At 31.3% G+C, this 17,317-nt stretch overlaps 1 protein-coding gene across 1 annotated transcript in view; it reads left to right on the top strand.

Annotated features, from left to right (window-relative positions):
* The window catches only part of LOC136974649 (titin-like), a gene marked incomplete at its 5' end in the record, with an annotated part of 119,011 nt that extends 108,218 nt beyond the window's left edge, over positions 1–10,793 (top strand). Inside the window, 16 exon segments of the mRNA XM_067269582.1 lie at positions 84–350; positions 436–708; positions 795–1,061; positions 1,150–1,428; positions 1,522–1,713; positions 1,802–1,915; positions 4,453–4,561; positions 4,648–4,820; positions 4,910–5,194; positions 5,276–5,430; positions 8,812–8,959; positions 9,032–9,337; positions 9,410–9,715; positions 9,817–9,971; positions 10,045–10,195; positions 10,277–10,793. Coding sequence (XP_067125683.1) covers positions 84–350; positions 436–708; positions 795–1,061; positions 1,150–1,428; positions 1,522–1,713; positions 1,802–1,915; positions 4,453–4,561; positions 4,648–4,820; positions 4,910–5,194; positions 5,276–5,430; positions 8,812–8,959; positions 9,032–9,337; positions 9,410–9,715; positions 9,817–9,971; positions 10,045–10,195; positions 10,277–10,470 — 3,374 coding nt within the window.
* Positions 10,794–17,317: the final 6,524 nt, after the last annotated feature.

Below are 17,317 nucleotides of genomic sequence, written 5' to 3'. Positions count from 1 at the left end.
TTTTATTTTAATTTAATATTTTATTTCTTTATTTAGCATTATAATTATTAAACATGTTAATGATTGCATTTCTTCCATTGTAGAACTGCCACCTGAAATTACAACTGAACTAGTAAATGTAACAGTTGCAAAAGATGAAGTGGCTACTTTCAATATTGAATTAACAAAAGGTGATGCAAGAGTCAGATGGTTTAAAGATGGCAAAGAAATTCAGTTTACAGAGCACGTACAATTAAAAATCGACGGAAAGAAACAAAAACTCATAATTTATAATTCAACGTTTGAAGATGCGGGCACGTATACATGCAAAGTTGGTGATAAGAAAAGTTCTGCAAATCTTACGGTTGAAGGTAACTTAATTACACTTTTTAGAAATTAAAGTTTTTGTAAAGTTTATAAATTCTAAAACTTAATTTTAATTCTATTTATTTTTAGCTCCCACAGTTGAATTTACTGCTAAGCTTCCAGAAAAAACAACAGTACCACAAGATACCGATGTGACGTTTACTGTTGAGCTCTCCCGTCCAGATGTAGATGTCAAATGGTTGAAGAATGGTACACCTGTTTCCGATAAAGATACACACTTTAGATTTATTATTGACAAAACAGTTCGAAAGCTGCAAGTTTCCAGCGTCAACAAAAATGATAGTGCCGAATACAGTTGTGTGGCTGGAAATGTCAAAACTACTACAAAATTACAAGTTCAAGGTTAGTTTTTCATGCAATTGGTTTTATATAACTAATATACTTAATAATTATTCACTAAAAGAATTTTTTGTTTTCTATTATTTCAGAAGTGTCTGCAGAATTTACTCTAAAGTTAAGAGATGTCATAGTACGTGAGAGCGATACAGCAACTCTTCTAGTAGAAGTGACGAGAGAAACACTTGAAGTACGCTGGATGAAAGACGATAAAGATGTTGTACCTAGTGAACGTATGATCATACACAAAGAGGGTAGACAACGAAAATTAATAATTAAAGACACAACATTTGACGATAGAGGCATTTATACCTGTATTCTAAATGAAAAACAGTGTTATTCTCATGTAACAGTTGAAGGTTTGTTCTGGATTTAATATGTTCTTATTATGATTTATTATGACAATTTTAAATGCATGATGATTAATTTGATAAAATATATCACTAGCTCCACCACGTGTGACCACAGAAACAAGAAAGTTCAGCGTAAAGAGAGGAGATACTCTTAAAATCGATATTCCATTTGTAGCTCTTCCTGCTCCAAAAATAGAATGGTTTTTCACTAATAAACCACTAAAACCAACAAAGAGGTTAACTGTCGAAACGTTAAAGAACAGTACACATGTAACTGTTAAAAAATTCGAAGACAGTGATGTTGGAATTTATACGTTAAAACTTATGAACAAATGGGGAGAATGCACAACAGAATTCCACGTTTCTCTAATTGGTAAGAATGTATTTATAATCTACATATTATATCAAATATATAATGTCAAGAATTATGTAATGTATTATTAATAATAATTCTCATTATTAACAGATAAACCAAAGCCACCAGGCACTCCAGAAGCATCAGAAATTTCAACTGACTCATTAACGCTGAGTTGGAAAGCACCAGATAGTGATGGTGGTTCACCTATTACAAACTATATAATAGAATATCACGATCGTAACACACTTCGTTGGTCTACATTCAATGAAACATTTAATATCACAGATACTCATCAAAGAAGTAATTATACTTTCTTTTTATTAATTTAAAAATTCATGTATTCATGTTTAGAATATATAAAACAAAATATTATTTTGAAAATTTTCAGTTACTAAATTAAAGAGTGGAGAGGAGTATATGTTCAGAGTTATTGCTGTAAATGAAGCAGGAAAGAGTGATCCTTCTCCAGGAACTAGATACATTCCATTAAAGGAATTACCAGGTAATTTATATTTAATGTATTGGCAATAGTAACTAATAGCAAAATAACCATGGAGGGATCCAGGGAGCTCCCTTACCTGTGTAAATAAATAAAGTAAGAAAAAATCAAATAAGAACAGGAAAAATTATTTGAATGTAATAGGTAACAATATCTAAGAGTTTACTCTTCATTCACAGTGCTAGAAGCTATATCTGCAGTAATACAGGCATTAATGTTGGTTTGATGGTTTGCATAATTAGGGCCCCTAATATCAGTTCTGGTTATGCTACCAAGCAAGTTATAATTTACTCTAAACAATTCTTGTATTTGTAATATATTCTTGTTGAGTATCCACATTAATAAATAAAGCATTAAGTCATGATCAGTTATGACTTAATGTTAATGAATACAGTAGAGAACCGAAAATCGGAATCAATTGGGGACTGGGGTTGTTCAGATTAGTGATTTGTTCCAATTACCAATTATGTACAAATAAATATATTAACCTGTCCGATGTTCAAATTTTTCTCCGTTGCGTGTCACTTCGTGTTGAATTTTTGTCTATTTTAAGCCTAACGAAAATTTTTAAAATAATAATCGAGACTATCATATCGTTAAAAATTATTTCTGCATTTTGTACAAACAAAATAAATATATTGAAGAATATAAAAACATAAAAATTATACTTTAGAAGTAAATTTAGTATCAAAAATGTTCGATTCAGCACGACACAGTCCAACTGAAAATCGTTCCGATTACCAGGGTTCCGATTAACGAGTCTCTACTGTATTCCAAAATTGCTAAATGTGAGTTTTATGCTAAGGCCAGTCAAAGTATTATAGTCATTTTGTTTTGAAATTTACAGAAGAAATTAATACAATATATTAAAATGAAAAAGCTAAAGAATACATTAGAATGTAAAAGATCTAATATAGCTATAAGTCCTATTACAATTGATATACAAACGGGATATCAATCACGATAGGACTCGGTGCATATTTTCGGTTATCCACACATATTCTACTATTTCAATTTTTCTGAAATTTTGTTTTTTCACTTATGTTGACATACAAGTTTTAGCATTAATCATTTACATATTGTATTATAAATATATTTGCCATAATGTGCCATATTTTTATCAGAATTCATTATGTCAAAGATATATGTTGGCATAAAACTTATTCTAAAATACTCCAGAATGTTATAAATAACTTAGATTCAAATATAAAAATTTTACAAATTTAAATTATAGGATTTAGTAAAATTATTTGAATATAAAATTTTTAAAATATATAAAAATAAACTCTTTAGGTAACAAATAAATAAACAAAACACCTTAATTTGTTGCTGAGAAAATATATTTGAAAAACAAACGTTTTCAGCCTGATTAACAGGCCATCCTCAGATCAAAAAAGGAAAATAGAACAAATATGTTCCGTGTATAGAACACAAACAAATAAAAAAATATAGAACAAAAAAAGCAGGAGCTTGGACGTAAGACTAAAGGAGCATAGATATAATGTAAAAAAAGGATCCAATTTTACAATTTTGCCTCAAATGTCGCAAGCCCAAGGTTCTGTAGTAAAATGGGACAAGGCAACAATTATAAAGCCTGTATCTTCCCCAGCTTTATCAGTGCCGACAGAAAAGATCAAGATATATAGAAGTAGGCTACATGACAGCTGTTTGAATGGGAGAGATGCCGAGAGTCTGCCATCAGCGTGGAAGTACGTGGTTAAAAAATTTACTAAAGACTCGGACTAAAAATTAGTATATTGAGAAATTAGTATATTAATATAGGAAGACTTAGGTTATTTTATTTAATTTATTTTTTTTAATTTTACATGTTTCTCTTGTATATTCATTTAAATTTTTTGTTCTATATATTTTGATTTGATTTTTTGATTTGTTTGTGTTCTATTTTCGTTTTTGACCTGAGGATGGCCTGTTAATCAGGCTGAAAACATTTGTTTTTCAAATATATTTTCTCAGCAACAAATTAAGGTGTTTTGTTTATTTATTTGTTTTTATTTGCTGAGCACTTTGGAGATTATCTTTAGGTAACATTGAATTTTTAAAAGGTGTTTAAATATCATTTAATATTTCACTCTGTAAGCTACTTTAAAACATTCTTAAGTTGGTTATTCACTGAATATCATCTAAATTAAGGCTAAAAATTTTTTAATGATTAAATAGTTCTTTGATAACTTTAAAAATGTATGATACCAAGGCAATTAAGGCATCAAATTACTGCTCTGGAGACCCAGGATCATATCCAAGTGTGTAAAATTCTCAGAAATTTTCTAAGGGTGGTTTGTCTTGGATATGTTGAGTCCCCAATCCATCTTACTACATTACAAATCAAAGTGTACACTTAAATTTGTATTTTAAAGATTACCAAATCATTACAATTTCATTATTACAAAATCTCCTTAAGAAAAACTGATTAGTATGGCTTGCTGTTAACATATTAAGTTGTAATTATAATAGTGTATTGTATTTTACTATTGTGAATAGCTATATGATATCAGTTTAAAACAAAATAAACTATATTGCAGGAGAACCACCAGTTGTTCTAGAACATTTACAAGATGTTGCAGTTGGACTGAAATCAACCGTTAAACTTCAGTGCAAGATAGGAGGAAAACCAACACCAACTATCAAATGGTAAATGAATTTCCTATGGAATTATTAATAATTTTATTGTTGTAATTAAAAACATTTCCAATATACCAAAATTTAACTTTATTCAGGCTGAAGAATAACAAAGATCTTCTCGTGGTCCGTAATATAACCACCACATATGAAAATCAAATAGCAACGCTGACGATAGGAGAAACCACAGAAAAATCTGCAGCAACATACACATGTAGGGCAACAAATAATTCTGGAACTGTCGAAACTTCTGCTGAACTGAAGATACAAGGTAAAAGAACAATGTGCTAATCTCAGTTCTTATACACAAAGACTATTTATACCTAAATTATATTGAAATTCTTAATTTTTTACCAACAGAAAAGCCCACTGCAGAATTTGATCCAGAGATGAAGAATGTCAGATTAAAAGCCTCATCTGAATACATTCTAGATGTAAAAGTTAGCGGGCATCCATTGCCAAGCATAACGTGGTTGAAAAACGGACATCCGCTCGAATCAACCAAACATGCATTGGTGCAGATCAGAGAGAAAACTACAACTATAACGATACGCACAGTTGAAAATGCAGATAGTGCAACATATACATTAGTTTTAGAAAACCCAGCCGGAACTGAAAAATATAATTTTAAACTCCAAGCTTTAGGTAAAAATGATACTAAATTTATATAAAAATGTGTAATTTTTAAATAATAAATAAGTAAATGATTTATTATCATCTTACCAGACAAGCCAATGCCTCCAGAAGGTCCAATGACATTCCCTACTATTGACAAAGAATCAATTACTATTTCCTGGCAACCTCCAAGTAACAATGGAGGATCTGAAGTTACATCATATATCATAGAAAAATGTGATGTAAAAAGAAAAGTTTGGATGGAGGTAAGATTAAAATGGCTGTAGATTGATTAAAATACAATTGACGAACTAAGTTAAATTATTACAAATATTTTATACAGAAATGAATAATTAATTAAATATAAGTAATGTCCAAAATTCATTTAATAAATAATAGTCTTCTTTATATAATACAGTCATAATTTATGCATGTGTATGCCCTGGTATGTCCCAATAATATGTGGGGTTTGGACAAGTAACATTCCTAAACCGTTAAGATTTACGAGGGGTTGCGGGGGAGACGAGGAGAATGAGGGAGTGAGAATGAGTAAGGAGAGAAGTGGGAAAAAGATGACAGTTGGTGACAGCACGAAAGGGAGAAAGGACGAAAGACGTTACGAAGAAGATTATCGTTCTATCAAAACGGTTGCAAGACGCTGGAAGACTGTTGTCAATTCTGGTTCTCTCTATTTCTACCTCAATCACTATTCCTACATAATATATGAGTCAAAAATCTCCATACAAAACACAGATCACTGATGGAACATATTCATGCAAATATCTACATAACACCATGTGTGTTAATGTGTTTTCACCATAAATGAGAAAAATGCATTTGTATGCATATTCAGTTAAATGGTACCTCCATAAAGCAGATTTTATTACAAGTATGTTTGCTTTACCCTGTACAATTACTAGTACAGGGTGCCTAAAAACTTACTGTGCAGTGAGAAATTTATAATGACAAAGTTATGCATACACCCAGTGCTGTAACTAGGGTGGTGCCAGTGGTGCCCAGGCACAGGGTGCAGACCCTGGGGGGCATAGAAATGACCTGGACCAAGTTTTATATCATAGTTTTGGGGCGCATAAAAGACTAGTTACGATGCTGCATACACCATTGCATACAAGACACATAAGTTGTACGTCACACATTTCCACTTTGTGGTAGATGGCATTACTGCTCACTCGTAGAAATCTGATTTTTGGACTACAGTTTTTGGAAGACTTCTTTGCTGATTGAATAATCTCCCAGAGAATCTGACCCACTAGGTCTCCAGACTTCACTTTCCAGATTTTGGAGTCTCTAGGATATTTCCAGCATTTGCTGTAGGAGAAACTGCAATATTGTATGTAAAATGTCACTTCTATTAAACCTTTTCCACTGCACAATAAAAGTTTTAAATACTTTTCAGATACCCTGCAATAAATAAATTGCATAGTAATCAGTTTTGTAAAAATAACTATTATTATTAACTCAAAAACTCAAGAGCATGAGTGGTATTTTTCCTGACCAATATCACTATTGACATTTACAATTCATCTATGATTTTTTTGTTTTTATTATATTACACAGTTGAATTTTTTGAGAATAATTCTTTCTCATACATTACAGGTAAATTTTCACTATAAATTTCATCAAAATTAACTTGGAAATAAATTATAATTTATATGTAATTAATATGATAATCAAATAAACAGAAAAACTTATATTAGTGAATATTTACACATACACCGGATGCATCCCCGTAATTTTAATGTATTTTCAAGGAAAATCTTTCTTTCTTTATGCAAATCTTTCATGTGAATGCAACCTGTATGAGTCAAAACTGCAGTATATACTTTTACCCAAGATAACTTATTTCAGTTAAATTTGTGCACCTATTGCAATGCTTATTAGATTATTTCTTTTCTATATTACAATAAAATAAATATCTATTAACATTGTAGAAGCCTTACTGTTCTTAAATTCTATTATTATTGTTAATTGTCTACTTGGACTTTACTTATTAATAGGACTTTATACTGGTGTTTAAAGATTGGCACAGTAATGAGAGTTAGTTCAGGAAAGAACAAAATTTCTTTATTATATCACCTGTAGTAATAATTTCTGTTTTTTATATTTATCTTCGAAAAACTTACCGGTATACTTTATCTCTATTTTTTCTTTCTTCTTTTTTCTCAGTAATTTCTTTAGTTTGCAATTCTTAAATTTAATGTTAGATGACAGAATTATCTTATTTATTTTTATTACATCGTGCTTTTGTAGTTACGAATTACTACAGGTGATATAATAAAGAAATTTTGTTCTTTCCTGAACTAACTCTCATTACTGTGCCAATCTTTAAACACCAGTATAAAGTCCTACTAATAAGTAAAGTCCAAGTAGGCAATTAACAATAATCTATTAACATTCTTGTGTTAACATAACAATGGCTAAAAGTATATATACATATATAAACATCTCAAAGCTGAATGTTATTAAATCATAGCCAAACAATCACCATAATGAATCTGCTACTATTAATAATTAAATTCTAAGTAATTGGTACTAGAAGCAGACATTAGGAAAAATCATGGAAAAATACTCAGATTCATTATAGAGATTGTTTGGCTTTGATTAATGGCTAAAAGTACTGAAAACAAGAAAAATCTGTTTTTTTGCTTGATTATCCAAAATTATTTGTAATTCAATTAACCTATAAATTCATAATTTACTGTATTAAAAATTCTAGCAACAAGTTGCATAACTTCATTGATGAAAAATATTCCTGGGTTAATGTTACCTATGGTTCCAAAATGGTAGCTCGTCTCTGATTCCAGCAAATAGAACGTGCGTCCCCACTGTTTCTTTTCTTCTAACCTAACCTAACCAATTTATTCAAATAATTTTATTGGTAATAATTATGGTAATTTATTAGAATAGGTTAGGTTAGAACATGCATCCCCACTGTTTCCTTTCTTCTATTTGCTAGAATCAGAGACGAGCTGCCATTTTGAAATCATAGGTAACATTAACCTATTCATGTTTGTGCTAATTTATCTTAGTGTTTCTTAAAGTTAAAATTGTATACGATCATCTGTTACAAGATTTTGTTTAAAAATCTTTATATTATTAATTATTATAAAAAGGCAAAAGGTTGAATTTTCAGGGTAAAGATGAGTTTCTAAAAAAAATTTTAAATGTCAATAATGAGTAAAATATTAAGTCAACTCCACTTAAAACATGACACGACCTCTTCTATATCTCCCATCTTGCTCAAAAATTAATTACCAAAATTTAATAGCATCAGCCCCTTATATAAAAGTTACCATGCCAAATTTTGTTTGCTAATCTTAACCCCAATCTGAGATATTAAACAAAATACATGTCAACACACACATCCATGAAATTTTTCCATGTTTTTGCTTTTTACTTTCTTTTGGGTTCAAGGGGTATCAAAATGTTAAGATTTTCAAAATCCCAGAGGGTCGAATTTGATACAATTACAATACTTTCCAGTGTAGTATACATAACAGCCAGGAAAGTAAAAATAATTGAATTATCATGGCTATTTTAAAGATATGCCAATTAAATATAAAAATTATTTATGTTGTTAATATTTTTACTCAATTCTTATAATAATTAATGAAATATTTCTTTAGGTGACAACGGTCGCTGCCGATTTAACAACCTACAATGTTCAGGATCTTTACGAAGACAGTACTTACATGTTTAGAGTTTCTGCAGTTAATGAATACGGCAAAAGTGACCCCTTGCAGTCGGAATCAGTAACTGCCAGGAGTCAATTTGGTAATTATAAATAAGAAAGTTTTTGAACTGCCCTTTGATTTAATTAATTCAACTTACTGTATTTCATAATAGATAAACCATCTCCACCTACGGGACCACTGACAACTTCCAATATGACAGATACGAGCTTTACTTTAAGCTGGAATGAACCCAGCAGTGATGGCGGAACACCCATTATAGAATATATTGTAGAAAAGAAAGAAGTAGGTCGCAAGGCATGGCAACGAGTGGGAACAACAGATAGCAGATTGCTAACTATGGAAGTAAGCGGTTTGAAAAAGTCGACGGCATACCATTTTCGAATATTATGTAGGAATGATGTGGGAACAAGCTTACCGTTTGCACCGGAAGAACCAATCACGCCGGGTGTTCAAATAAGTAAGTGAGCTTTAAATATAGCCGTTTAGCATCTTATCTTAATAAATAACATTAAATGTTGCTGTTTTATAGCGCCTCCTTCTGCTCCTGTTGGTCCTCTTAGCATAGTCAACATGACAAATAAAACCATTACACTCTCTTGGAAACAACCATTGTCTACAGGTGGTGCTGAACTCACTGCATATATTCTTGAAAAGCAGGAAACTCATATCAAAAAATGGGTCCGAATTGAAACTCTAGAACCGCACATCACCACATACACTGTACATAATTTATCAGAAAAACACGAATATTTCTTCAGAGTGTTTGCAGAAAATAAAGCAGGTTTAAGTCCACCATTAGAGACAGAAACACCAGTGAAGTTAACAATCACAGCAGGTAAGATGCATAATTTAATTTCTATAAATATGCACCACCAAAAAATGATTTTAATTAATAAATACAATTTCACTGCTTAAATTTCACTTTTCTTTCTAAAGATCGACCAACACCGCCAACTGCACCTCTAGAGATGAGGGTAACAGGACCAAGTTCCGTCATGATCGAATGGGGTAAACCAGAATCCGACGGAGGAGCACCAATACTGGGATATATTATTGCATTACGCGACGTGAGAAGAATTATGTGGATGGAGGTAAAAATTGCTTTATTATAGATTAATATTTTGATTACAAAACACAAATTAGTTACACATTTATTAACAATAGGTGGGCCAAGTTGATGCCGAAACCCAGAGATTACAAATCAAAGATCTTCAGGAAGGTCACGAATATCTAGTAAGAATTATGGCACGAAATGAAGTCGGTATCAGTGATCCGCTTGAATCCGAAGAACCAGTTAAAGTGATCAGACCACCAGGTAAATTTAATTTCTTTTAGTTTTAAGGTCATTAAAACTGTAAAACTATCATATTAATTATTTAATCAACCGTACATTTAGGATACCTCGAGACAATGCTTCCCGAGCACGACGATTTGACTCCGTCTCTAACGTTCAGCACGGAAACGTCATCATCGTGGATACGCGAAGCAAACGTGGAACCTTTGTTACGCAGTTACACCAAACACGTCCTAATAGGTCGTAACGAATATTTCTTCAGGATATGGCATTACGCCGAATCATTATTTAAATAGACATGTGATAAAAAGAGATTTTCAAAGATCAACATAGCCTGGACTGTAAATTTGAATCTATGTGTACAATTGATGTTTTTGTGTAAGTCGTGATGATATTTTTCATTTGACATGGACTAACTAGAGTCAATTCTGAAAGAAATATATTTAAAAATTTAAAAAAAAATTGCCTCCTGTTCAGTCCAAGTCATCAAATGTGAATCTGAATAGATTTTTTTTGCTTATATGTTTTGCTCTTTTGGAACATAAATTATGCTTTATACGTAAAAAATAAAATAATATGTTCCTTAAGAAAAATTTCTTAAGGATTTAATAACTTTAAAGTGTTGGTGAGAAATCATTTATTCATCAAAATCAATTCAAGTAAAAATAAAAACTGCAGAGTGGCCCAAAATCGGTTAACTCGAATGCTAAATTTCTCTCTTATTCAAATACTTTTTGCAAAATTTGTATATAAAATAGGATCTTTTTTGTTCAACACAAGTCAAAAGGCTTTAACGAATCCATAAAAAGCAGTTAAATGACTTTGGGCCAAAGCTCAATCCTTCTGATTGACGTTCTAAACATTCCGACCTGTTAGTTCTCAATAACTTATGACCTCATGAGGTCGGCCGTATTGTTTATTTCATACCTTTGCAACAGATCTATTTCATACATTTTTTTATAACAAAATATTTTCTTAAATGAATAAAATTTTTGTACATTTAATGAGGTATTTGGACTCTGTCTGGGACCTCACATAGTTAATTAGGATCTCTGACCCGTAAGTTCCCTATATCTGATCTAAATTTTAGTGGTGTCTTGTCCCTGTACATCATACTTCTCCTGATAACAATAATCTAACTGTTCTTGAGAAAATTCTGAATTGAAATCACATGTTTTCCAGTCCAGACTAAAAGTTCATGTATAGTTAATAGGGGCCTCTGGCTCCTAAGTTTTCCATATCTGGTCTCGATTTTCATCTATATAACTTCATTCCTGAGATCAACAAAAGACAAACAGATAACAGTGGGAATGTATAGGTCTGTAGTTTGAAAATTGAAGCGCAATTAATGAATCTGGAAGTGATCTGGTGGCACAATTGGAAACACAACAGCATGGCAGGCAGAAATTGCAAATTTAAGTCTTACTCCAGATCAATCTTTTCTTTTAGAATATTCTATATTAAATTTTATACAAGATGGCAGCTTAATTGCCTACCTTTAGTCCAAATTGCATATCATATTAATTAATTAGCCAGATTATATCTTAGTTTATATGTAATGATAATACTGTAAAATACCTGATGGTCAATAAAGTTCAGAAAATCGGAACTGATATCAGCAGATTGAAAAACAAATTTTACAACTGAGGAAATACAGTAAATAAAACTTAAAATGCATTACTTTTAATCCATTTTTACTTGTCCAAAATAACAATTGGCAGTCACCACTATTCGTAATGACTGCCGATTGGTTTTTTGGATAAGTAAATCACATGATGCAATGTGACGCTTACTGTACCACATGCACCATCAGTTTTAAAGTGAAATGTAATTGATGTTCAAACCATTTACAAGATTTTGGAACTCCTTTGCATGTTGTATGTCCAAAACCATTAGAATTTGGTCTGATGGTGAGATGTAACAGGCCTCAAAAAACATTTAATCAAAAATAAATACATTGACTCTGAGTTATGTAGGTAGTTCTTTGTGTTGATAGTTACAAGTATAGTTGATGCAATGCAAGATTGCACTCGGTCAATAATAACTGTGCCTTTTAGGAGAGAGGATGGACAGAATGGGATAGTTCTGTGGTAATTTTGCTGTACAAGTTTATCAGTTGTAACACATCACTTTTTCTGAAAAAGAGCTTTTGTGTAAACGAGAGTAAACCCTCTGTAGCCTCAGTGATAAATGGGAAAGTAGGGACCCAAGGGGTGATCTACAGATTAATACTCAGTCATACATATTTTTACTTGACAGAGACTGTTTTCTGGAGGGTCTTGGGATTTGGGTTCCAAGCAAGTTTGATGGAGTCCCATAAAGAGGTTTAAAAACAACCAGTAAGAAAAATTTTGACACAAAGAGAACTATCCCATCCTGTCATCCTCTCTCCCATAAAATAGACACAGTTAATATTGACCAAATGCAATCTCTCGTTGTGCCAAATACAAGTGATTTATCTCTGCTGCGGCAATTAAATGTTCTGGTCACAATTTCTAAAATAAATTCTACAGTTTCAAAGAGTTTATTTACAAATATAAACATAAACAAGAATATTAAAATAAAGCAATTTTAATGAAATCATAAAATTATATATTGTTTTGTATTATAAGAGTAATAAATGAAAAATATTTTGCAAACTAAGTATGTTAATACTAAATTTTAAATTGTTCAAAATCTCATCTTATTATAGCCTTTTTATGATTTGACTTAGGTCCTATCGTTCCAGTAAACCAAATTTTTTATAATATGATTTATACTTACATTCTGGATATGTCTAATCTTCTTACTTTGTGACGACAGTTTGGAGAGGTGCTTTCAAGCATGAAAATACTCCTGATCACAAAATCTATGAAAGAACAGTTTAGTGAGATGAATATGAAATTTGACTGGTTACTTTTCTGGCTCTGTTATACAGTCAAACCTGTTTTTATGCGGTCCCTATCCACCGCATAAAAAAAATGCATTAAAAAAAAATTGCACGAAACTTCACGAGTGGCTAAAAAAAAATAGTTTTCGCAACACAATTAAAAAAATATTTTTTTATGCGGTCAATAGGGACCGCATAAAAAAAGTCTCACATAGAAAATAACTCAAAACCGTACGAAATAGAATTTATTGACAACAGATGTCAGCACTTGACTGCATCGTCTCGTCTATCGTCTGTTTTACATATTTTTGTCCAGGTGGTGTTTTTTTGACTTAAAAAATAAATTATTTCATTTTTTGCATATTCATGCAATAATATTACTATAATAAGTTCATTTATGCTATAATAAGTTTATTTAGCTATAATAAGTCAACGTGAGACATGACGAATCGCACGAGACTAGTCGCCAACTATACCACACAAATAAAAAAATCGCACAAAAAAAACTGCACAAATTAAAAATTCGCATTAAAAAAATCGCACAAAAAAGGACCGCATAAAAACAGGTTTGACTGTACATGTAACAGAGAGAGAGAGAGAGAATGATAAACGGTCAAAAAATGACCCCGAGGTTTTTACATTTTTGGATGCTAGACCTTGAAACGTCGAGAAATGCAAAAAAATTTTGGGGTTTTCATTCCATACATATGGATATTAGTGTGTGGGGGGGCACAATTTTGTTCAACCTCTTTGAAGCTTAGTAACTCATGTGCTTTTTGTTGAAAATTCAGGATGAGAAGACAAAGAGGATCATGCGTCATATCTCAAGTAGAGTCGGACTTAATGACAATTTACTCATTATTAGCATTTACAATTTTTTATAAAACCTGTCCCTATCCTCAAAATTAAACTTTTTCCATTTTATAATAATTAAAAACATAAGAAGCTTTTTTTTAAATAAAATATCATAACAGATGGCACCACTAAAATTTTAAACGTTACCAAGAAAGTTAAGCAACTTGTTGCTGGATTTTCTCTATGAAGTCTTTATTATTCCTTTAAAAATCAATGTAAAAAAAGATTTAAATATTACTCACAAAATCAAAAATCCAGCTCATAGATCAAAAAGTTATCCCCAGCTTGGAGGGCATTATTTGAAATTTATTACAATGTTTACATTCCAGTGAAACCATGTGACTGCCAACTGCCAATCAGACATCATTCTTTTCACCTTTTGACACACAAAACATTCCATTTCTCTTTCCATTTCCAAATCTGTTGCTGGAGGCAATTGAAAACATCCGTTTTCCTTTCACTTTCTGATCTAAGAGCTGGATTTTTGGGTTTTGCGAGTGATATTTAAACTTTTCATCCAGCATACAGTGTTTATTACTTAAAAGATTTTAAAATAATAATTATTTTTAATTATTTCTCATAATATTGGCTTTAACAGATAAAATAAAATTATAAATTTAATAATTTTTATAATAATTTTTCTACTGCTATTACAGAAATTATAGAACTTTTATATTTATGATAAATAATCAGTAAAATTTTCTGATCTTTCACTCAGTAATTTTGTATAATTTGATTTTTTTACTGTATCAGTCTGATGAAGATGTTAAAAAATAATTCAATTAGAATATTAGTTAAATAGGATTTATGATAGATGAAAGCAGTTTAGTCCGGAGTTTCTCAACCATTTTTGCTTGTCCACTCCTCTCCAAAATTAGATTTAATAAGTCAACCCCTTTCTATATTGATACAAAAATCAGTTAAAATAAAAACAAATCAAATTGATTAAATGTAAATAAAAATCTAAAATTGTGTTTTCTACATTATTAAAATTTAAGAATATTTCGAATATTGAGCTACAGTATATCTGATTAATTATTAAGATACTAAGTAATCTGGACTGGAGAAAAGAGGTTAAACAGCTATCTCATGTTAAATTTAATCATTAGAAATTAATTAATTTAGAATATTTTAGAAGAAAAACTGATTCAGAATGGAACTCAAGCTTGCAACATGCAGATGTGTTACCACTTATGCTACCTGATCTCCATTCGATCTTCACTTCCAGAACGATACTGGTCACTCACCATGCCAACTGGGAATGATAATGCATACACAGTTTAACATTTAGCTTTTACCCCAGCACAGTATACAGTAAAACCTCATTAAGTTGAAGTTTAAACCTGCCAGCATTAACTCGCAGTTCTCTACAGGTCCATTGTACAGTATATAGCAGACGTGGGCAAATGCGGCTCTTTTTGAGTTACGTGCGGCTCTTGCTGAAACTGTTAATTTCTGTTTTTTATTAATATTTTTACATTTTTATTTTTATAATTTTGTGAAAATATTTTTATTAAAAAAATTCAATATTTGTTTTATATTATATTTATATTATATAATAAAATTGCGCACCTTACCATACTATCCACCACGACAGTACAGAACTGCGGCTCCCGTGCATTCTGCAAAACCTACATTGCGGCTCCCACTGAACTCTTGCTTGCCCACCCCTGGTATATAGGGTTTCTACATAATACAGTCTGATTAAGTTGGAACTTTTAACTTAAACCAATTTTTCCATATAACCTTTGACAGATCTGTAATCTTCATTTCCTCTTATATTCCATGAGAATACAGACAATTAAGATAAACACTATGGCTCTATGCCACACACATCATCATGCCATTACAATCTTCTATCAACATCCTTCTACTGATACAATATACTACCAGTGTGGGACACAAAGGGGTGCCTTGGCAATGCACTGAAGTGCCATAAACTGTAAACAATTTTGTACTAAATTCTGTGAGCAGACTTGATAATGTAAAATTTATGGCCACAAAAAAATTTGAGAAAATTGGGTATTAAACTCATTAACTCAAAACTAACATGGGGTTTTTTACCTCAAACTTTAACTTAGAGGTTTTACTGTATTACAAATTTGATTTTATATATAATTAAAGGTAGTTTAGTTTATTATAATTATCTTTAAATGTAATAAAAATGAGTTTGTCCATCAATCCCTGGACAACCTCTAGCAATTTATCAACTGATATATTGACCCTTCAGAAGGTTGCTAGCAATGAAGTTGAGAATATCTGGTTTGGTCTAAAGAATTCTTGATGCAGACAGTAATGTTTCAAGAACAATTATTTTTTTATATTACTTTGCAAAATAATGCATAATTTACACTGGACATGAAGGGCGCAAAAGCAGAGAGAGCAAACAAAGCAAATTTTGTCCACACTGCAAGTGGCGATACATGTAGTTACAAGTTGTAGTTTTGCACACTTTTACCAATAGACGGCATTTAAAAAATTCAATATATACTGAAGTTGCCACATTAATGTTCTTTTCGTTTACTGTGTTGTGTAGGTTTATTGAAATTAAATTAGATATCAGCATTATTTTCAATGTGAATCTTTTCAATTATTGTGCGCCATTTTTTCTGATGTGAGTCAAGAACTCTAGTTGAGATGAAAACATTGCTTTCATTGGTTTGTGCCTACTAACTTATCCTAACTGTCACATATTCCCATTGGCAGACATGAAAATCTTTAACTTGCTTCATGAGCTTATGTATGCTCACATTTCGTCAATAGCTCTCCTTGCTTTGTTACATTTTGCACCCTTTACATCCTATGCAAATCATGCTTAAATACCTTATACAGTACAGGTACTCCTCACTTTACGACCTATCTGCTTAACGACCACTCGCACTTACAACCAATCAAGTTTCAACCTGCAATTCGGGGAATTCCGTTTCTCAGCTTGAGTGTCGATCAGTGGCGAATGGTGACATGCGCACTAAGCATACTATAATAGGCTTGCGCGTACTATAATTGTCTTATAGTACTATAATAGGCTAATAGCGTACTATAATAGTCTTTTTATGAATAAATTTGAAGTTTGTTGCATAATTTGTATAATTTTACAACGATCTTATATTCCCAGAGCAAGCTCCTTGCTTATCGACCAATTCGCTTAACAACGTAGTCATCGGAACGGAACTCGGTCATAAAGTGAGGAGTACCTGTATACTGAAAATTAGTGATTATTTTACTTACACAAAATGTTAATTTGATATAATGACGACATATATCTATTATAGTAATGAATTTATTTTAATACACGATTCAATCTTAATCTCCAAAGACAAATATCTCTTACTAAACATAAAATTTTTAGTAAGAGATATTTATTAACCACTCTTTTGGCACATAACAAAGATGACAAAAGATTTTCTTTCATTTCCAAA

Source organism: Centruroides vittatus, unplaced genomic scaffold (genome assembly GCF_030686945.1).
Source record: "Centruroides vittatus isolate TY-2023 unplaced genomic scaffold, ASM3068694v2 contig_1079, whole genome shotgun sequence".
NCBI classification, from domain to species: domain Eukaryota; kingdom Metazoa; phylum Arthropoda; class Arachnida; order Scorpiones; family Buthidae; genus Centruroides; species Centruroides vittatus.
This window is presented reverse-complemented; position numbering and strand designations above follow the sequence as displayed.